Below are 24,354 nucleotides of genomic sequence, written 5' to 3' on the forward strand. Positions count from 1 at the left end.
GTCATCCAAGCATCATCGCAGTAACATACTTTTGCAATAATACTCAATTTATTTCCAATTATGAGCAGACATTACTTGACATTAGTTTTATTACTAAAACTCAGTTTTGTTTTGCATTGAAACCAAATTGTGAATTCAGGATTTCCTTTTGCTTCCTTTTGTAATAATTTTTGAGAAAAATTTATGGCATAAATTATACCGCGGTTCACTACTGTGTACATTGCTCACGTTTAAGCCCGGTGGTATATTTAGTCAATAGAAAAATCTTTAAACCGAAACAATAATGGTTCAGTATAGCCGTACCTTGAAAAACAAATAAGATCTAGTAAAATAAACAAAAAAGACGTTTTTATCCTGGCCACGGCAAAACAATAAACGAATATAAATATCGTGTTTGCCTAACATTTTTATGTTTATACTATACTATTAGAACTGATATGTGTGATTTGCTGTTTAATAACCTGGAATCGCTTGCTAGTTAAGACAAATTCTTTGTTCAGCTGTGTTGATTAATCATTTGGCTGATTTACCTGTGTATGTGTGTGAAATGTTACAATTATGCTGACAACTTTGTCAGCGGTTGCAGTATCGAACAACAGATCAACAATTGCTCTTAATTATCAATTCTAGAACAGGTGAGTTACTATTTCTCTGAGAATTGTTGCAGTTAAGAGATATGAAAGGTCATGTATTGATTCAATATGGTTTTCAGTTCTAGCGTGTCTTTTTGAACAAGTAAATTACTTTTATAACGAGCTGGATAAAATTTAAGTCAAAAATAATATTTACATTCTAATTTTTGAACAGTATTTCAAATCTAGATTAGAGGGGATCTTTTCCGCTAGCGGAAAAGATCCATTAGAGGTTCGGTGTACTGCTAAGCATAAAAATAACTTCGGAAGCAGTTAATTGTTGTCTGGAATAGTACAAGTTTAAACTGCCTAAGCAGATGCTTTTTTAACAATCGCCTAAATTTTGTTTGCAATATTTTATTTTATGTATTTCACTTTTATTTTTATGTAAGTGGACGTTTAATCCATTTCAGAATGCTTTTTTGACGTACGGAGCGTTTGCTTGCTTTTAGTTTGATAACATTTTCAGTCCTGCGGTTTTCTCGCCAGAAAATTTACCCCTGGTAAAAATTATCAGCACTGAATAATGTCCGGAAAAACTTCTCAATTTGAAAACATAGCCGGCAGATTGCCGGAAACTAGCCGCGATAGACGCTTATCGCCTTCCATGGAATTGAAGCAACTAGAGAAATAAGATAGGCAGATTGACCACCAGTTCTTTAATAGACCACTAGACTTTTTGAATTCGATTCGAACTGTCATCTTTATGAGATACATGCGCTCTATAAGGAAAAAGTCCTAATAGAGTTTTTTTCAAATTTAATATTCTATTTCAAAAACTCAAGACTGTATATTCAAGAATTAGGGCATTTACGTTTGGCACTACTTGGATGCACAAAATTGATCTTTAACTAGTAAATGTTCATAAAATTTAAAGTTCATTAAGTGATTTTAGAAGCCATTTTTTGAGTGAGGTAAGTCACGCAATTGAATTAAAAGCGGTGTAAGTGAACATTTGTGTAAGTGAACAAATGACGTCACTTACACAAATTTTAACTGCAAAGCAGTAGAAGTCATTAAAAGTGAATTCCAAAAAGTCAGGTCGTAAGAATAATCGATGGAGACGACTAATTAAAAAACATAGCAGGGCAAGTCTTGACGTACGATTCAATAAATTTTCATTGATTAAACAAAAGACTAGACCTAGAGCGGACTATGAGTGAATTCGGAAAACAATTTCTAAAAAAAATCACATCAAAAAATAAAAAAAAAACAAAATCAATGTCAAAACGCCACATGCGAACAAAAAACCACTAGCGAGAAATGGAAATTTGGTTCAAACAGGAAACTAATCCTAGAATGAATTTTGAATGGAATGGGAAAATCATTTAGAAAAAATCCGATCCAACAAATCGAAAAAAAACAGTAAAAATCAAAATGAAATTGCTACATGTGAACAAAAAAACCACTTGCGAGAAAGCGAATTTTTGTTCAAACACAGTTTTCTCAATCTACTTTAAAGTTAGAGCGAAAAAAATTTACGCCCCAAAATCACTCTCATTTTGGCTCAACTTCCTGTTTCGGCGTGACTAAAATCACCACTCCAATTTGACTTCAAAAATCATGAAAATGCTTGAACAGATCTTAAAAAAAGACAAAGCCCCAATACAATTCAATTCTTTGAGTTCGATGTAAAAAACACGATGTCCCCAATAATAGCCGCTATCGCTTTGCGGCTATTAAAAAAATTATTTGAGTGATTAGCTGTTCTGCTTGTGATATGTCAAATTTCACAAGATAGAGTTCAAAGGATATCTGAAACTTTTTTCTCTTGTGGTATTATGTGATTTGCCAGTCTATCTGTCGGTTTATAGGTCGCTTTGCCTAACAGCTCAGGTTTTGAAAAAATGCTTTAATGTTTAACTATGAGGGTATAAGTGACATAAATCGGGCTTCAGAATGCATCTGATGCCCTATAGACTATATAGATCTGATCTCTATTACTATTTTTAAGAAAACTTTAATAAGTTGAACTTGAAAATTTAAATTCGAATTAATCACAATTCCCAAGTCAAGTATCTGCAGTGCTCACCAAATTGTTTACAAATGGCTTTCTCTCGAAAAGAAAAACAAACTGATTTTCTCAATTTTTATGGTAAGCTTATTTTGTTTAAGGTACTTATCTTTTTTTCCCTCGAGGAGAAAGTTTTTCCTTTTTTTTGTGATGAGCCCTCATGATATAATTTAACACGCTAAATGTTTGAAAAGTTTTTAGTTTTGAGTTCAAAGTTATAAAGATATAAATTTTTTCCGGGATATTATAGAGTTTTATGATTATGCCTATCTATGGGAAATTGATGGACTTGCACTCATATATTTCACATTAGTGCTCTATAAAAAACAAGAAGGGATTAACATATTTTTTGTGAAGGTAATGAAAAACATTTACACTTGTTATCCACTTTTCGAGGTGCATTTATTGAGACGTTCTCTTGACTGATTTCATATTTATAATTATCTGCGCAGGCGTATCTTGCGATTCTATCTTGGGATTGGGAGTGAGGGATTGAAACACATGGATCAAATGCTTGAACAAAGGCTTCTCCAAATAAATTTGAGAACTATTTCAAAGAATTGATTTCTGCAAAAAAAAACTAATTTTTCAAAGAAGTAACGCAACTCGTGTAAATATATGGATTAAAACATTAAAAACATGATACTCTTCAAAGAAACACAACTTTCAGAAAATCCGTTGGTAATACAAATCAAAAATAAACTAGTTGTTATCAATATTTGGGGATTTAGATTAATTGCTCATATACACCTGGACAAAAAATTTATATTTTCTGTAATTTTACCGCACAAAACCAACAGCAAATATTCAACTGTTGGTTAATATCCAATTTTTAACGTCGACTTTTTCCCATCCACAATTTTGTTAGCAGGTTATAGATTTGTCCAATAATTTTGTCATGTGAATTGCAAAGGCATGTGTGATTACAACCCATGCAGCACGCTATTCAACAAGTGTTTGGACAAATGTGTTTTACATGACAAATTATTCAATTTTTGAAACTTTTACTCTCATATTGAATTTAGTCTCATGTTGATTGATATAGTAACAAAATACATTGATAGAGAAGTTAAAAAACTATAAACAATAATTTAGAAAAATTTCTGTTGAACTCTGTGTCATCTACGTCAAGAAAATAACGAGACTCACGATAGCAGATGGATGAACACCAATGAACCTAATCGTTTTCAAAGAGACAATTTTCAAATGCAAGCCAATAATTGTCATACAGGTTTGTTCAAGCAAAATAAATTAATATGATTGTTGATCGAAATTGATTTTCTTGTTAATTCTTGTGAGAAATATAAAATAATGAAAATAGGGATGATCATACGGTTTCTGTGTTATCGAAACCTTTCTTCAGTTTTTGGTTTCTTTCCACACAAAAGCTTTCCACTGACAATTCTTGAAGCCAATTTTTGGATTTGTTAATTGTTTCCCCTTGTAGCGTCAGTTTATTGTAGAATTTAGTCATAGGGTTTCCATCTACGCTCGGTATCTGCGTCAGAGCTTTCTTTCTTTGTTTGGTTATCAGCCGTTTTCTATTACAAAAATGAAACTTTTTAGGGGAATACCTATGACAAGTTGCTTTTTTTGAAACCATGATGTTGCTTACTTATGGTTTTTCAGTCATTTGAACTAAATTTTGAATCTTTTTTGATATGACGCTTAGTGACTGGAATTTTGAAAGACAAGAGACGGATAGAACAAAAAAACTGTAATTTTTGCGGTGTTTACTAACCTTGTTTTAGTGCCTAGGTCAAAAAAAGTTTTCAAAATTTTTGACTGAGACTTTCAGCAGCAAGGTCAATACGAAAAAACAGTTAAAAGAAAAAGAAAAAGAAAAGAAATATTCTTTTCGAAATTGTTTTAAGATGGATCCCATACCTACATCTAAGTGACAATCAGTACGTATTCAATTCAATTTCAGAGAATTTTCACTTTTTAGTACTGATTCAGAAGGTTTTCAGAACCAACTGTGAAATGATTTCTGAATTTCTCTGAATCAGAGCAAAATTTAGAGAAAATATTCAGTGTTCTTCTCAATCAGAAGATAAATCAGAATGAATCACTGAATTAGCTCTGAACCAGGCAAATTCAGTGCATAATGTGATCTGTATTAGACTCTGACTCAGCACTGAGTTAGGTATTGGATATGCTTTCTGTCAGATCAAAGAGATATGCAGAAATTGCTTTCTCCTTGAATCTACCAGTACTTTTGAATCGTATCTGCTATGTTTTTCTGTAAGTCCGGTACTTTTAAAAAAATATAGCAAAAAATTCAAAATATTTTTGTTTTGCCAACGCATTTTTTGAATGACAAAAGGAAAAAAGTTAACACTTACTGCCAATTTTAAAAAATCGCTACTGTTTTATGCTGCCATAGAAAAGGTAGAGGCCTATTAATTTGGTTAGAAACGCTAATTTTCATAATATCGATCTGTACTTATAAATTGTCCATGTCAAGTGTGTGAAGGGTTTTAATGGACATTGGAATAGCGCGAAAGGTCAGAAAAGTAAAAACAAATTTAACTTTCTTCATTCTTTAATAGACAAAAGAATCTCTTTGAAGATCTATTCAGTTTTCAAGAGCTTTTCAGTGGTAGCATTTTTCTATCTCGCCGCAAAAGATTTCGACCGGAAAAAGATGACTCCATAAAAAATTGCACAAGTGGGTTCATCTAAGTTAACTGGGATCTATTCTGTTCCCCCCCCCCCCCAGTGTTTTTATGACCTCCAGTTACAAATTATATGTTGTCATATAGCACGTTACTATGTAAGAAAATACACGTGCGCCTGGGGGTCATAAAAAATTTATGCTCACTAAGCTGGGGGGGGGGCGAAATAGAATAGATCCGTTAACTGAATTACAGGGCCTAGGCACCATAATAGTGGTTTTCGGATTTTTTTTTCGGATCAACGATCGAGATGGCTTCTCTTAAAAATTGTTGGATCTATTGTCCTATATATGGTCCAGTCTAACTTAATTGTTTAACAGATATTGTTTCAACTGCAAGAGATCAAAAGATTCTGTTTTCTTTCAGAAAAGTCAGATAACTTCAATTTATTAGTGTGACTGAGAGTGGCCTAGTGACGATGGTGATGAAACCCGCTGCACCCACAAAATCCGTATCCCCCAATCCCAGATACAGAACGACAGTCGTAAGTAAAAAGAACTTTGGGACCTCTTCTCTTTTCCCATCCCCCAGATTAGATCTGAATTTTTTTATTAACAAATGCAGCCTCTCATGAGTTTTTAGAATACTGTTTTTCGAAATGATCTGTAGCGTTTCAAACGTTCTTTTGTTATTCTTCAAAAACTCTCTTAAAGGTGATATACTAATTTCTTTGAAGAACTGTTTCGATTGCTTTGCTGTAACACAGTGTTGAAAAAGCCTCTCCAAAGCATCTATAAATGTGAGTTTTGATAACTTTTCAGATCTCCGTTTCAGAGTTTTGAGGTAAACAAAATTGGCACTAATCTAGCAAGCTAACATTATCCTTTAGTTTCATGGTAGGCACTTAAACGTCACAACTCACTAACGTCACAAAATAAGAGTTCACTATACTTCAAAACCACAAATCATTCACAGTTCCTTTTCCTTGTTGAATTATTGGCGATGTTGGTGAATATGTTTGAGTTACAGAACTTAAGTTATAGAGACCTGAGCCAGATTCTTCCGTTATTGGATTAATGTAGCCAAATTTTCATAACATTTGGCTGGCTTATGCTGTACAAACATTTCGAGACATCTGGGCGTTTTCAATAGTGCCAATTCAAATGGTAAACTGAGCTCTACCACGTTTATAAAATTTTGCGTGAATTTTGTTTGTTTTAATCCTGAAGCAAGCTTCCAACACTAAGGCTCGCTTTTTCAACAATTTTAACAAAAGTTCGTTGCTATAATACCAATCTGGACCCTAGTCCCAGGACATTTCGGAGCTGAATTTTTACATTCAGATACTGAACATAAAAGTTAGTATCATTCAGCGCTGACAAAAAGTGACCTCAGTCCGGAAACATAAACCAGTTAAGTCTCGATTTTGCTTCGGAACCTCTGTGAACTTTAAGGTGCCCTGGATTTATTTTTTGTACAGTCAAATTTGGCCGGCCGATAAAATTTTTCGCACTTCTCAGATTTCCACATTTCAAATACTCTGACATTCAGTTACTTGTATTATTAAATATTGCCCAACTGTCTTAAGTAATAATAAATTTTTCCCTATTGGCTTAAAATAAATTCAAAATAACATCAAGTTGGTTCTCCGAATCTCTAATTATCAATTTATACAGAAAAACCGCATGATCTGATGAAGTACAATCTAAACCAATGACGACAAAAAGAATCAGCAGCTGTAAAGCTCGTTTGCAAATGAAGTTCCAGGCCTTTCGAATTTAAAGGAATTTGAAATCGTTTCGAGATAATTTGTTCATTTTTTGAATTGTTTTACTCGTATGTAAAATTACTGAGTCAGTAATTTCACATACAAGGTAACACAGTTCGAGAAAAAGGACAAATTATCCTGAAACGATTTTGATTTCCTTTAAATTCGAAAGGTTTGGAACTCCGTTGGCAAACGCGCATTACAGATTCTGATTGCTTTTGTCGTTATTGGATTTGATTGTTTTTCATCAGCTCATCCGGTTTTTCTGTATAAATTGATAATTAGAGATTCGATGAAACAACTTGATGTTATTTGGACTGACTCCCAAAACAAAACAACCGTAATCACTACTTTTTTTCCGCATTAAGTTCTTTTTCATCAAAAGTATCAACTGAAATGGTTGTCAGATGTCAATAACCTCAATATAACTTATTTTGCTTCATCTTGATAATTGAAAACAAAGAAAAACTGAATATCAAACAGCAAAAGCAGGTTTTAAACCTTACCCTGCGTACCAGGAGGAGCGTGCTATAATGTGAAACTGTAACTTTGAAACGCCAAGTCATAACTATGATTTAATAGAAGCAATTCAATGGTTGGGAAATGAATAAATTTTCACCAGTAGCTAAAGAAGATTTGTACGACAAATCTCACGAAACATCAGAATTGTTGCCATGAAACAACAGTGAGTTAAAGATACTCACTCCTATCGAGCCCAAATGAACTTGATTGCTTAGCTCTTTTTTAGAATACCGCCAACACTGGCGTCATTGAAGCAAAGTGATTAGCTTGGTGCTCTGACGTCCCGTCGAAGCACCACCAACGCCACACATTCAATGTTGACTCTAGGCAGAACGCCGCACGTATTCAGACTACATTTCTCAGATCACCCTATTCATATTCAAGATAATTTTTTTCCCGAATGCAACTTAATTGTTTTTTTAGTACTTTTGTCTTTTGGAACTGTTTACAAGATGACATTTTAGGATTTGTTTACCAAATATGTAACAACGGTTTGCTATGCAATGTCAAGCGGATAATAATACAGCCTAATACACATAGAGGAGAAGCAATAGGATAATTCTATTTTGAACAAATAGTTACAATGAAAAAGTTACGATAAAATTAAAACGAGCGGTGCGAAGGCCTTACAAATAATATATATTTTTTGATAAACTCTCTAGGGAACCAGTGTAGGTAATAAGTAATTGTTAGATTGTAGTAAAGAGGATCAGTTTGGCAAACGGAAAGTTGCAAGGAGCAGCCCAGCATCAACAACTTTTTCTAAAACTCATTTTCGACATTTGCCGACCAGGGATGTCAAAAGACGTGTCAAAAGAATTAAAATCGTTTACAGTGAAATGCAATCAGTACAAAGTAGTGATCCATCTTTCTAAGCATGCAGTTATCATATAAAACCAGAAAGCAGCACGTTGACAACCAGCGTACAGAAATGATATACAGACAACACCGAAGTACATTGTCAGAAATTTGAAAACAAATAGACAAACTTCTGAAAAAGATTCTTCAGCAGAAGCAACAGCATTCTGTTACAGCTCTCAGTCAATTATTCAACAGCATACAGTACAGCAACATTATTCAAAACATTAGATACTCAAAGATATGGTCGAGTCTATGAATTCGAGCTCAGTGTTCTATTGAGGATACAATTTTTTGATATGGAATTAACAGCATATGAGAAACATTAATATTTCTGCAACATCAAAACACCAACCGAGTACAAGAGAACACAACAAAAACGACAAAGAGCGACGATGCGGTAGCAACAGACACTAAACGTTATTATTTTTACTGTCCCAAAATTGGGGCAGACTCTGCCAGGAGGAACGTGCTATATTAAAAACCGTAACTTTGAAACACCAAGTCGTAATTTTAATTTTTTAGATGCACTTCAATGGTTGGGAAAATGGTGACTTTTTATTGATAGCAAATGAAGATTTGTAAAACAAATCTCACGAAACATCATAACTGTTGCCCAGAGACAACAGTGGGTTAAAGATACTCACTCCTTTTGAGCCAAGAGGAACTTGATTGCTAAGCTATTTGTTAGCATGCCGCCAACACTGGCTTCATTGAAGCAATGTGATTAGCTTGGTTTTCTGACGTCCAGCCGAAGCACCTTCAACACTACCAAAATTTTAATTGAAGGCCGAATATTGCACTGTTTTTTCCGGTGGCCGCCCTAATCAAGCTCCAAAGCGCAACTTTAGGCCAACAGCTTAGGTAAAGACAAAAAGCATGCAATAACACTGCAAATCGAAACCCCTCACCGCACAACAAAGACTCCAACACAGTCAACATTTTAACATCACAAAACACAAAGCAGAATAGAAAGTGACTGCTAGCAATATGCAACCACCCGTTTTGAAGGCAAAAGTTAGGATTATGGGGGAGAAAATTGTCAGAAACCTGCAAATCATGAACAGCTTAATTGACAGCGAAAACAAACGCGACAAAAATTATTATGAAAAGGCAGCGGAAAAGTTTTCTGAGTTTGAAGAAACAAGTTGATTTCCCCACTTGAAGAACATCATTTAAATGCTCCGAAGACAAATTGCAGATATTTAACATGGACGACATGTTTGAGGTTTTCAGCCACGCTTTTGCAGTACAGCAAGAGATGCAAAATATGATATGAAAGAAGTTAAATTTACCAACCTGACAAAAGAGGGAGTGGCAACAGCCATGAGTCTTGTGAGCAGATGCAGGATGGCCTTACGGAGCAATTGATTGAAAGGGCTTTTCAGTAAAAGTTTTTGTCAACGAGTTCTTGCATTTCACTGGAGCTTGAACGAGGAAAAAGTAAAGTTCGGAGGAAAAATCAGAAAGAACTGGATAGGAAGACTTGGACACAAAGCAAATTTCTGTCTGTTGTGTCAAGATTCTCTGATACGCTGGGAATCATATCCCCTTCCTCATTTTAGCCAAGATTATTTTGCAAGAAAAGTGGGACGCGAACAGTCGGAACTATCAATGGGGACAATAGAAAAGCCACCAATAATTGGGTACAGGAAATTGGAATTTTAGGTACGGTAGGGGTAAAATGTTTATTGAAGTTAAGCAGTTTGGTTTGTTAAACGGTACTTGGGGATACTGTGGAACTTCACATTTGCTGCAGAACATTGTAAGCAGCAGCAACAGTTGCATATATCAGGATGATTAAGGATCACGACCCAGCGACTTGTTTTGTGATGGAAAAAAAGAAATACAAGAGTAGCACTATTATGTCAAAACCCAAATCCTAGATTGGTTATTCAATCAGCACATTTTTCAGCATAATTTGAGAAAACGACGGAGCTAGAAGCGAACTTTTAGTTTGAAAACATTTTTTTTGGAGCGATATCACATCACGATTGTTCTCATTTGGATAAGTTTCAATTACGAGTTCCGAGCTGAAACAAAATTTGTAAATTGCACAGGGTTTTGCCGAAATAAGGGATCTCGCTACCACTTTTAACTACACAAAAATATTCCAACAGACCAATGAGCTAGGGGTTGCCCGCCAGACAGAATAAAAAATCTTTTCGGTTACAAGGAACTCAGTTTCTTTTGCGTTCTAACGTCATCTGGACAACAAAGGAAAAACATTAGAAACTGTTTTCTTCAGCAGCGCAAATTATAACTCCCGGGAGCATACCAACATTACACTGACATGGACGTGATTGATGCCATCAGTCCCAGCAAATGGTTGAAACTCAGAGCCTACATCACCGAAATCAGAAACCTGTAAACATATTGAGAACACGAGACCAACTGATCACAGATGGAGTAACTTTTTTTTGCTCATCATAGCACAAATCGTTTGAGGATGGTGTCTATAAACTAACAATCAAAAAACCAATTCAGAGGAAGAGTAGTTTGATTCAGTTGACAACTTCAATTAACGAAGTTGGACTCTTTCGATCAAACAGCAGACTACAGACTAGACAATGCTGCTGTGTCAACAGCTACGAAGGAGCCGAAATGAAGGAGCTAAAATCGAAGGAGCCAAAAGACGAAAGAAACAGGATTGTCCAATTTTTCCAGAAATTGCAACATCAATGACCATGTTAGAATTGAACAGCAAACATACATCGAGTTAAATTACGGGGTTCTTCAAAGCAAGACCGTAATAAAGAATCTGTTGAATAGATGCTACAAATACAGACGACAGAGACAACTCAACAGCGAACCTCAAAATGCAGATCTTCCGAGTTACCAATTCTCATTCAAACCTATAGCATTGAAAAAAAACTGAGTTGATTTATTTGGGCTCTGTGAAAGCTCAGTTCAATTTAACCATAAAAAATTTTTGTTGATTTTGAACTTGTTTGATGGTACGAGCGGTTCACATAGAACTCACCCCAGACTTGCATCAAGAATCTTGTATTAGGCCATTTCAGAGAATTTTTAGCCGACGGGGACTACCAAAAGGAATCTAAAGCGACATTTACAGCAAAAAATTGGCAGGAAAGTAGTTTTACGACATCACAGATAGAGAAGTGCGCAGATTAGAAGATTGCATGGAAATGCAATCCAGCAGGGGTACAAAGTTTTGGTGGACCATGGAAACGCCCCCTTGGGATGAGCAAATATCTCTTCTTTGACCTTGCTTTATCTAGGAAGTTTTAAGAAAACAGTTTCTCAACACTTCTATAAAAGAAACTCTACCCAGCAGCAGGCCTCTGGCGTTAGACAACTGTGACATACGCGTTGCTGAAAGCCTGGCACCAGGACGTTTTTTAACGAAATGAAAAATGGACTGCCATCAGGTTTTACAATCAGCAGCTATCAACGACAAAAAGGAAAACTGTGGAACAACATCAACGGCGTCAAAAACGAGTTTTTGACACTTTTTTAAGATTATCTTCCAACACTCCGACAACGAAATAAATGACATTCAATTGTAGACAGTATTGAAAAATTGGACTTGAAATTGATTGTTGAGGATAACACAATAAAGGGTATTTGACCAATATTCAAGGGTACAAATGGCGATTCAACGTAGGGACGAGGTGGTTTTGTCTTGTTTGGTTAAAAACTTTTTGGGGGACTTTAGAAAGTCAGCTATCAAAATTATTTTGATCAACGATAAATCCAGAAAGAGGTTATAAAAATTGATTGAAAAAAGTAATTTAAATTAACAACAAACCGAACATAAATTTCATATCAATTACGCGTTAATTCTTTTAAGGTAATGATAACTCTTTTATTTTTCTTTCAACGAGCTGACAAATAAAGTGAATTTAGAATCTTTAAGAAGTATTTAAGGAGTAGAATAAAAATTTCACAATGGTATGCAAAACAGCTAGGCTAATCATATACATAAGGGGGAAAATTCAAACGGTAACATTTAAGGTAGCGAGGTTTTTTATCAAATCCGGGATAGATAATAGGTAGTTTTCAGATGTCTAATGATTAACTATACAGCCTAATTCACATAAAAAAGAAGCAATAGGATAAATCTATTTTGAAAAAAAATAGTTACAATGAAAAAGTTTTTATAAAGTTAAATCGAGAGGTGAGGAAGGCTTACTTATGACACATTATTTGATGAACTCTCTATCGGGACCAATGTAGGTAATAAGTACAAGTAATTGGTTGATTTTAGTAAAGGTAGGGAAAACAGGGAGCATCAATTTGGCAAGCAGATATTTGCAAGGAACTGCCCAGCAGCATCATTGTTTCCAGAAGTCATCTTCGACATTTGTCAATCAGGTATATCAAAAGACGACTCAAAACAACTACAATCGTTTGCAGTGGATTGTAATCAGGAGAAAATAGTAATCCATCTTTTCAAGCAAACAATGATCATATAAAATCACAAAGCAGCACGTTGACAGCCAGCATACAGAAACATTCTACAGACGTCCTATAATTACATCGGTAGAAATTTGAAAACAACTAGTCAGTCTTCAGAAAGAGCTTCTTCAGCAGAAGTCGCAGCATCCTCCTACAGCTCTCAGCCAATTATTCAACGGCGTCATCGAAAACAGTACATTCGCGTCATCGAACAGCGTCATCGAACTCAGTGTTTTGTTCAGGATATATTTTGGGGCTACGGAATCAACCGAAGTTGAGAAAAATGAACGTTTCTGCAACAGCAAATTAAAAACTGGGTCCAAGAAAACACGAAGATACAACAAAAACGACGAAGAGCGACTACAAGCTGGAACAATGGGCCGTAAACGTTATGATTTTTGCTGTCCCAAAAGGGGGCAGACTGTGCCAGGAGGCAAGTGTTATATTAAAAATCGTAACATTGCAAGACCAAATTGTAATGTTAATTTCTACATGCATCTCAATGGTTGGGAAAAGGATGACTTTTCATCGGTACCAAATGAAGATTTGTAAAGAAAGTCTCACGAGACATCAGAACTGTTGCCAAGAGACAACAAAGGGTAAAAGGTACTCACGCTTAATGTGCCAAAATGAACTTGATTGCTAAGCTCTTTTTTAGAATCCCACCAACACTGGCGTCATTGAAGCAAGGTGATTAGCTTTGTTCTCTGACGTCCGGCCAACGCACCACCAACACCACACACTCAGTTTTATCTCGAGGCGCAACGCTGCACGTATTAAGAGTACATTTCTCTGATCGCCCTATTTGTATTGTAGATATTATTTCTTCACAAATGCAACTTTTTGATTTTTTAGTACTTCAGTCTTTTTGCAAGTGTTTAGTAGGAGACATTTCAGGAATTAAGTACCAAATATGTTACAACGGTTTGTTATGTCATGGATGGTTGAATTGGACGCTTTTAAATGCTAATCTAAGACGAAGCAGCTGAGATTTGTCAATTGTTTAACTGTCAGACAACACACACACACACACACACACACACACACACACACACACACACACACACACACACACACACAAAATAAGACCGTCGGGAACTCTTTAAGCTCAGAAGTGCAATTTTTGATACGTTGAATTCTAGATAGTTGCATCTTCGGAAATACCACAATTTTCTAAATAGATACCCTCGAGAAAGCCTTAATTACGTGAAATAAGATTTTAAAAACCTTTTTTTAAATAAAAATTGGGCTTAATAACTAAATTGGCCAAAACTGGTGTCAAACTCTTTTCAAAAGAGAAAAATTCTTGAAATTTCTTTTTGTAGTGGAGTTAAAGAGGCAAAGAGCTTAAAGTTGATATGACATATGTAAGGTTGGGACGCCATCAAAAAGTAAAAAACTGGGGCTGGCATAAGTTCTCACGTTTTTTTTCTGAAAATACGGGAACAAAAATTGCATCTACTAATTTGGAATCATAGGGATTATTAATGCTGTGAATGTTTGTAAGCACCCTGTTTTCGCTAAAGATCATGAATAATTTTTATGTCGCTCACGTTTTCATGTTAGTTTGAAATCAAACTATTTTTTTTCGAGGAGCAGTCTAGCAGACGCGCTGATCTTCTTTTTGCCAGCCCCAAGGCTGAGACATATACACTCATACTACTAACTTCAATAAGTTCACCCACCACAGAATGAAAGATCAGGTTACTGGTTCGGTTTCAGGACATCCCGCCTCGAAGCAACAAATCGGCTGACCTTCGCAGACAGTACATAAACACTGGACCCCATCCCTGCAGCCGTTCATCTTCCAGCATCAACAACTTCTACTTCGACCCAAAGCGGGGCATCTGGTCCGAGTACCACGACAGTTACCTTCCGGATCATCTCGGCGATATCAAGTACGGTTACGGGGGTTCTATGAAGTATGGCGGCTCACTACCACGTCTGAACAGTAACAATAGGTAGGTTGACTCGATTAGTAAAAATGTTTTCAATCTACCATTTTTCAGCATGAGGGGATATTTCACTTTTTTGAAAGTGACTTTAGCACATTTGGAGGCACAATGTTTAAATTTTGTAGGCATCATGGTGCTGGTTGACATATTAGTTCAGTACTGAATCATAAAAACACAAGTTTGGATTTTTGCGCCATTTCTATGGTCAACATGATCGATTTTCAAATTTCTCTCTCTAGCCTTTCTGTTCAATTTTTCAGCTTAAATCAATATTGACATGATGTTTTTCTATTTTACTGAAAATTGCAGTGTTAAGAGATATTGCAGTCGGTGTCCAGTTCTGTCTATTTGCATAGCAGTGGGCCACATAGGCTGGACTGGGTCACATAAGTAGGGTTTTCGGCCACCAAGACTGGTCCGATGACGAACAGTCGATTCGAATTCTATGCAGTCAGAACTTGTATTTTAAACTTTATTCCCATTGTATCACTAATGAGCGCTATTGAAATTCAATTGTGCAGTGCATAATTACACTGACACCCACCTCCGGGGTACTACTCAAGTAGACAATTCTTTTTTTGCTTTTATTTAGAGTTGAACTGTTGGAATATAGATTTGGAATATTGAATATTGGTATAAAAATTGCGGATCGGGTTTACAGATCTGGTCCAGTATTTGGTCCCACTAAAAGCAGGTTTGTGAAATGATTAAATAACTGCTATTTAACAGTAACAGTAACAGCAGAGGCAGAAGGGGCAGAAATGACTCTGGGAGGTCTCCCGGTTCTCGAAACAGAAGCCCATCTCGCTACTCATCTACAGCTTCTATATCATCACGCCCATTTTATGGTTAGTTGTATATTCATCGGTTTCTGTTACATTATCTATGTTTGCTTCCATTCGATTTGAAGTTTGTATACAATATACACATATCTACACCTTAAAGGTTTTTTTAAATGTTTCTATTTAATTGTATAATGATTAGTTTTTTTTTGAAAGCCTCACAACCATACAGCTTAATAAATCTTACTAGGTGAGTGCGCCAAATTTGATCGCGGCTCACAATTTCCACTTCAGGATTCTTTACTCATTCAATTCAATTTTACCTTTAATTAAGGAGAGCTTTGTTTAAATTTCGATCTGGTCGTTTCACTCGCAATTCATTGTTTTTATTTTTAAGTAGTCATTAGTTGTTTTAATTTTGTTATGTTTGCTTTAGCCGACACTCCAACTTCGCAGAATTCTCCAGTGGTAAGTTCAACCTCATTTCACTTCAATAATTGTGACGGATTCTGCTTTGTTTCCTTCAGAATATTGTCATAAAATTATGTACGCACTGAACGTGATTTTAATAATTAATATAACTCTTTTATTGCACTGTTGATGTATGTCAGGAAACAGCACTGACCACGAATCGGGGATGATTAAACCAAGACTCTAAGTTTGATATTCTTATTTTGTCAGAATTTCAGCCTTTTTTTTTGTAATATCATTTCAATTCAACTTGCCTTTTTTCATAAATGCATATATTTTGCTACAACTTTGTTATTGTTTCAAAAAGTCGTCCGTTTAGAAGGCGATAGAGCACAGCCCGTCTGATTGGTTAGAAGGACGTCTGAACGAACTACCCTGCATCAACATGGGCAAACAGTTACCCAATGTCCAGTCAAAATACACCCACCCCTCATACAAGAACAACAATAGCACGCGAAATAAACGTGGGCGTACTTCAAATCCCCGACGCGCAACTCATGATAAAAACTTCAAAAGTCACAGTGATAGTGATTTAGTTCACGCAGTAACCCAAAGTGAAAACTTTGACGAATTCCAAAACGAAGATGGCACGAGAGAATTCGAAAATTTAAACCCTGGCGAAAATGAAGCAGTCCGTTTAATTAAAAGTGAGAACTACGACGATTTTCCAGACGCTAATTTTAGCACTGAGAAATCGGCTAATAGAAACGACAAATTGAATCGCGTTCACGAAGGCAATCCGAGTGTAAAACCAAACGGGGATGTTTCTGATATAAAAAACAAACGGAGACCTCAAAATAGTGTCAACTGGTCGCCAGTAGGGGACAGAAGATCTTCTAAAAATGGAGACGAAATTGATCAAAATGATTCTGCAAAGAGACCACGGAATCCACAAGATGAGAGAAATGACATTGATCCGAGACAGAGAGAAATTTTTAACAGGGGTAAGTCAAAGTCTATCCAGTGTAAATACATTATTGTGGTGATCCGTGGCAATTCGCTGACTGTTCGTAAACCATTTACAACGATTACATTGTTTTTGAAAATTTTGGGGATGGCATTCATTACCTAGTTAAATCAGACCAATATTGTGCCGACCGATCTTATTTTCTTTTCCCTATTTTGATGTACTATGTTTTCGACCTTCAGATGAACTATTTATGCCGCTAAATCTACTCGGAAGAGTTTATGAGTCGTGTTCAAAAATACAATTGATATGGAGTTGAAATTTAATCTGCTTTTTTTTAATACGTACTCATCATTGTTCGGGTCACTTTGCGTATAACAACAAGACAACTTTTGCTTTGTTGAATTGCTATGGGATTTTTATTGCAGGAGAAAAGCAAATAAAGTAAAAAGTTAATGTGGACATAAAGAATTTGTACCAGAATTACTTTCTAATCAAATGCGCTGCTTGATTTACAAAGAAAAACTAGTCATCAATAAGTCACTTGTTTTTCTCAGAGGTCAATATCTATGTATATTTTAGAATAATATATTTTAGAGTTTAAGAAATTTATTGATTTTTTAAATGTTGTAACGAAGCACTAAGTATCCTCCAATACAAGCAATAAGGTGATACAGCATACCAAGGAGGCTCACTAATGTGCGTTGGCACAATCACTACGTGGCCAATGTTCAAAAAATTGGGCATACATTTTATCAAATTGGAGTTGTAAGTGTGTGTGTAGAAAAATTGTAAGAGTTAGTTCAAATTTGCTTAAAATTACCCCTTTCCCCACGGATACATTATCTAATTACCGAAATGAAAGAACGACTATTTGGTTATTAATTTCAGAGATGTCTATCTCTCTACTAATTGTGGATTAAAGGGACAATTAGTTGTTTTGAAATTACCCATAGCACTGCCCACAAAATTTTTGTTTTTGAATTTGGTTTCAGGTTTCTACTAATAAAATTGGGTCCGTGAAATTTTAGGCTAATTACATGCTAAAATGATTTTCTTTCCCCAAAACGCAAAAAATATTGAATTTTGCCTTTTCGGACATTGGCCACGTAATGATGTTACGACCTCCTTTATTTTGGCCTAAATTTGTTCGAAATGAAACAAAGATAAGAAACTTTCTATTTATGAAAGAGTATTTTTGTAACTTAAAACATGACTGATCCTAATTGGATTGTAGATATGTATACCAAAAATTTTACTATCATTGAAGTATTTTTTTCTAATCATTTCACGAGAACGGAAAAATTGGACAGGTCAAATTGTACGGTTCAGAAAATTAAGAAAATTAATTCCATCTCAAAAAGCTATCTTGACCGCTTGAACGGAAATAAATCAGAAACCAACAGAAAATGAAAAACAGTAGCTAATCTGTCAAGTTTTTTACTCATAAGACTTTAGACCCTACGCAAAAATTGCAGATCTCACCAATAGTGCTTAATTTCACTTTCAAAGAAAAATTGGCAAACCGACTAACAAAACAACACAAATAAATTATAATTTCAAGACTGCATAAATTTCTTCTTTTTTGTGTTTTCAAGTGAAATTTATCAGTACATATACCAAAACGGACATTTAAAGAAAATCTAAACTGTACAGAACACTATGGACAGGCAAAAAATTTAATTTAAGATGTCGTTAACAAAAAAAAACAAAAATTGAGTAAAAAACTGCTTAATTTGAGTTTCAAAATCTTCAAAAATTAAACTTTTCACATAAAATTTAGACATTCTCATCAGCTTCAGGACACTGTTTACTTAAAAGGTTACTAAAGTTAATGCAAATTATTTTCCGTTTGTTTTTGCCTGTTTATCCAGTTCTGAAATAAATAATCGCAATTTTGTACAGTCGCATCTTGCAAAAAAAGAAAGAGCACCAGTACATAGCAAGTAATAATAAAAAGCAAATTATTTTTTTTAAATTTTGGTTACTCATAGAGATAAAGTCGTTAAGATCAACAATTATCAACCTTATACATTGAACAGGTTTCTCTTGAAATTTTTTTCGCTGAAAGCCTTTAGAGATTCAGCAATAAGACACCGAAAAGCTTACTTTATTGTAGAGCCTGCACTCTTTGGTTGACAAACAATAACAAAACTTGGGGTATAAATAAAAAATAACTGAAAAAAACAGCTTTTGTTTGAAAACAAGGCATATGACAATACGTACAAGAAAATTATCAAATCAAGATAGAAAAGATTATGCAAAAGGTGAAAACGCGCTTTTCTTCAAAAACTGTTTTTGCAAAGAAATCACAACCAGTTACATATCGAATAATAAATAAACTAAAGGTGCTCAAAAATACACTAACTCTTGTGAGAGCCAATGAAGGTAGAGAACAAAAATTAACAAAGAGGAATAAAGTAGATTTGGCAATATAATTTTTTTTTCATTAGTAAAGTCGATATTACTAAATAAAGCTACTGAATAATTAAAAATAGCGAAAGAAACAAATCAGTGTATAAAGAAACTTACTGCACTTGTTTTGGTTATTGTAAGATTCTGAATTTTGATTAGGCAGCCTATCACCGGAAAACATTAGCGCCCATATCTCACAATTTCGAAAGATTTTATTAGGTGGTTCGATTTTGTTTAAACCCGTTTATTTGCTATTTCGGCTCGATTAAAACCAGTTAGTTCCACTAGTCAATTAACAAACTAATAAATAAACAACCAACAGAATAAATAGTATCCATAAACTCTAACACAGTAATAGTTAATTGAATAGAATAGTCCAACTAGAATAATAAAAAACAGCACTACCTCCAGCACACCTATGCACTATTCAGATTACTGGCTGGTAACCCTAAAGCACAGTAAAACTCGAAAAAATACCCATAATGCCGAGAATTGTTTCGATTCCGATGCGATTAATTAACAATGTAAGCAACCGTAAAATCTGCAACTATCATAGCTTTCGCTCTGTCACTGATTAGCCGCCTAACTTTTTTAACCACGCTAGGATACTATCCGAGGTTTCGCTCAAACTCAGAGGAAGCTGTGCCAATTATCTCTACTTTGTAGCAGCGACTATTCAGAGCTTCGCGCTCAATTTCTCAGGCAAACGCAACACAGCGACGCTAATAACGATTACAAGAGGCCTTCGCTCTTGAATACTGGCAAAATATGCCAAACAATGAGTCGTTGACTCACTCGTGGTTAGCAATATCTGCTACGCTTATGTGTAAGCTAACTTTATACTGAACCGAGCAAACAAATTGTTTGCTCAACCAAAACAACCGTCATTCTCGCGAGGATTTTACCTCTAGTCCTATTGGTTGGTGGGGTAAATGCCAAGAGTAATCATACCGTAATTCCGTGCCGTGGTTAATGTCATTACTTACTTGTTAATTATCAAGGTAGCTGAAACTCTTCGGCCAAAATAATATTTAACCAAACAAAATGCACTTCAGGAAGTTTTGTTTAAATAGGACGGTTTGGGGGTATGGGTATTTTTTCTGTCTAAACAGGCATTGGCTCAAGTCTATATACGAACTAGGAGAGGGTGTGTTCTTCAAAGAACAAAATGGCTGATTTCGGAAATTACCCCAAAATTACTTTTTCCCCTCATAAGTGTTAATAGCTAGCTACCCGTTCCAGCGGAAACTACCGGTTCGGTTGTACATAGAGTTTATGGGGCCCCTTATGTTGCTCGTGTTTCCAGTTTTGAACCGAGATTTTAGCTTCGCAAATTCGGGGGGTGTACGAATGCTCGTTCCCAAATTGTAGAAATTATCTGATTTGAGCAAATTTTGTTTTTTTTTTGCAAATTTTGTTTTTTTTTAGTTTGAATAGATGTTGGCCAGTACTTGCTGATTCTGCCTTACAACAATCTTTTTGCGTACTGCAGCAAGCCACTATTCAAAACAGAACGCAATTTCATATTAATCATTGTAGAATTCACTGATGTCCGTAACTCGCTACAATTGGTCGGCATCCTGTGAGCTAGGTTAACCGTGCAAATGATAGAAAAAGGTGATTGGATCCCTCTACTGCGACTCTTATGATAAAAACCATTTTGTAATAACCATTCAATGATGACAATTTCAATGATTCCAGAATTTATGATAACAATACAGCTGATAACAGTGTGCGCCAATTTTCAATCAACTCTCATTTAGTGCATGCTAAAGCCGTCAATCTTTAGTAGAATATCCTTGACTGCGAGATCGGGGTAAAACAATTTAACTAAGTTCTTTCGCTCTCGGTTTCTCGTTACATGCAATGCTGAGCTCAATCAGCTTGATTGCTCGTTCTCCATGTCTATGGTTTCATTTGCTTTCGAAGCTGTGAGACGTCACATGCTCGCAGCTAATTTGATGTTTCAAACTAGATTGTTTAATTCTTAGCCAGTACTGAAAAAAATTTTATGCCTAAGCTATCAATCCCTATCTTTTGAGCTCATTGGTTACGATATCACATTAATCAACAAAGAAACAGAAAAGGATCTGAAAAAAGAGTGAACTCACTTTCCTCAAAAACTGATGTTTTTAAAATTATCTTAAAACCTTATGCGTAGAGTTGAATCATGCTAACGGTCTTTAAAATTCGCAAATTAGTTTTAATTTCACAGTTATGTGAATTTTTATACGAAGCAGTTTTTTATTTGAAGCAATTTTTCTGCAATCTTTATCATTTACTGTTATAGATCGAACACCATGTGCTCTAAACCTAGGCGACAATGTGACGCAAACGACATTAGCAAAAAAATCAGTAACTTAATTTTAAAATCACAAATTTGAAAATAAGACCGTTTGAAAATAAATTTGCTGGAGACAAAAGCAATTGCTGCATTCTGAGACCGCATGGAAAATAGATAATCGTACCGTCAGAGTGTTCATGAGACCTTTTCGTTTTGAGACCGAAAAAACTATTTCTCAGATTTTTTATATCTTTAATGGGCATACGTTACAAGTCGATCAAAAGAACAAATGCTGCGCAGAAGACTTCAGAAAACTGTCAAAACTTCCTCTTATAAATATCAATGTAATTATGAATACCAAATCTTGTTGGCTCTCAACCAAAAATTTTTCAAATCGTCATTTTTTATAGAAAACTAATGGGACTGCACTTAATGAGACTGAGAGTGTTCAGGCAAAAATATGGGCAAGCTCAGAAAATTGCGAAAACAAAATCACAGTAAGGAAGCCCAAAATTAAAAAAATTATTAATTAAAAAAAACTAGTTTAGAATAATTTAGGCCTAATTATAACGGAAATGAGACTGTTCGATAGGGAGACGAAAAGACAAGTCAACAAATGGCAATAATAACCGGCAGAATTTCACATGTCAAAAGTTTACAATAATTAAAAAAAACTGAGTTAATTTAAATCATGATCTAACAATTTATTGATTAAAATTTAAAAAAAAAATAATATCTACTTGCCATTAGAATACTTTTTCTCGGCTTTAGAAACTACGAAAAAGTTGAGAAAAAAGAAAAACGGGAAGTCAAAACTGCCTCACTCAAAATAAAATTTCCTGTAAAAATGGAAAAGTTTCTCTTGCACCAATTTCTCACTTTGTTTTAAAAACACGATAAGATCATAGAAAAAAGGTAGCAGGACAAGTCCTGAAACAGAATCCAAATAAAATTTTCAAAATTCGTGAACTGGCCAGCAGCGCGAACCAAAAGTATATCAGATTAAGAGAAATATATTAAAAATAAGTGATGTTTTCCAGATAAATAAGTATTTATGGGGCAGCATTTTATGTCATGAACTTTTTCTGAGGAAGCAGAATTAAAAATAGCAGCAGTTTTTAGGTCTGTAATTCCGGCAAGTTCGGATAAAAGTGGACTAAGAAAACCTTATCTGTTGCCATTTTTTATGAAGGCTGGTAGATTGAAAACTCAGCCAAATTTTTAGCCGAACAAATCAGATCAAAAAGTTCAGAACCCGTACTCTATCTTCTCGTATAAAACCCATAACATCATTAATAATTTTTAAACATACTTTATCATAATTTGAGCAAAATGTGAACAAAAAAGGACATTACAATTTAAACTTCAAGAGCCTCTCGAAAAAGATGAAATTTGAAAAAAGTTTTACGCTCGATTGGCTTCCTAATCATATCACTCGTGTTTTTGCGTCAAATATGTCCATCGGCCGAAACTGACATAACAAAAAGACCCAGTTGGGCATATAGTTCCACCCCTCCCTCCCCGCTTAAGTGGAGTCGGATCGATTAGATAATCCTGCTGATAGATGCTTGGTGTATCATGCCTAAAGATTGTTTTACAGTTTTTAGTAAAGGGCATAGTTTAAGCATTTTGCGCAGGTGGCAGAGGAAGAACTAAGTGGTTTCGGGATTCTCTCTCGATCACTGTTCTCAAGACACTTTGGGGTAAACAAACGGGATCTCAATTGCAATGCATATATTTCTGTTTAGATTGTTTACTTTTTAATACCAGTTTGTCTCTCTCTCATTGCGTGCGTGTGCTTACGGCTGCAAACATTTATTCCATTCACAATTTTTCCTTTAATTCATTAAAACCAAAGAAAAATTATAAGAATTGCGGGAAGGTGCTCGCTGTGCAATGCTGATGAACTCACCACCAGATTGTTCTCACCACTTGCAAAGCTCTATAATCTTTTCACTCTATGAAAATATTTTTTTACGTTCAACTAGATTTTCTTACGCTTAACGCGTTGAAAAGAAAATAGTGCCCTTTCTAAGCGCAGATCTTACATCATTTTGTGGTTGCTAAGCGTAGATCTTACATAATTTGGCGTTTCTAAGCGTAAATCTTTACATAACTTTGCGTTTTAATTTTTGAAACGCAAAATTATGTAAGATCTACGCTTAGAAACGCCCAAGTTATGTAAGATACGTGATAAATAGCGTTGATAAGATAGAAAAGTCAACGAAATTTTTCGAATAAATTTTTGTTGTGAATGCGTTGAATTTATACCTCTAAATCCAACGCAAAATCATGTAGATATTACGTAAATTCAACGCATTATAATAATAATAATAATAATGAATTTCACTAAACTTGGTTTCACCAAGCTTAGTAAGTCCCTAACGGAGCTTGAATTTGATTTCCCTCAAACACTGTCCATCCATATGGGTATGATTTTTAATTAAAATTCCTCATAGCTAAATCAAATAGATATTCTTTGACTTCTCTTTTGAATTTGGGAGGACTTGAATATGGGGTATAGTTGGGAAAATCACGCGCCAGTGACATCGAATTGTTGAAGTTTTTAACTCGGTAGAAAAAATTAGATCGGCAACGCTGGCGATTACATTCGTTTGAGTATAAAAATATTTTCTCGTTTGATCGTGTTTTCGGATGTCCATTCCTTATTTGCCAAAATTGCTCTGCCTCAAGTGGAAGTTTTCT

General features: G+C 35.1%; 1 protein-coding gene across 1 annotated transcript in view; it reads left to right on the top strand.

The window, feature by feature from the left end:
• The first annotated feature begins 13 nt into the window (after positions 1–13).
• Positions 14–24,354, top strand: part of LOC142349091 (uncharacterized) — a 174,316-nt gene continuing 149,975 nt past the window's right edge. The window contains exons 1-6 of the mRNA XM_075400504.1: positions 14–635; positions 5,691–5,808; positions 14,557–14,795; positions 15,519–15,637; positions 16,008–16,039; positions 16,362–16,986. Coding sequence (XP_075256619.1) covers positions 5,743–5,808; positions 14,557–14,795; positions 15,519–15,637; positions 16,008–16,039; positions 16,362–16,986 — 1,081 coding nt within the window. The 5' untranslated portion in view covers positions 14–635; positions 5,691–5,742. The remainder of the gene's footprint in view (positions 636–5,690; positions 5,809–14,556; positions 14,796–15,518; positions 15,638–16,007; positions 16,040–16,361; positions 16,987–24,354) is intronic.

This window comes from Convolutriloba macropyga, chromosome 11 (assembly GCF_964194025.1).
Source record: "Convolutriloba macropyga chromosome 11, txConMacr16.3, whole genome shotgun sequence".
NCBI classification, from domain to species: Eukaryota; Metazoa; Xenacoelomorpha; order Acoela; family Convolutidae; genus Convolutriloba; species Convolutriloba macropyga.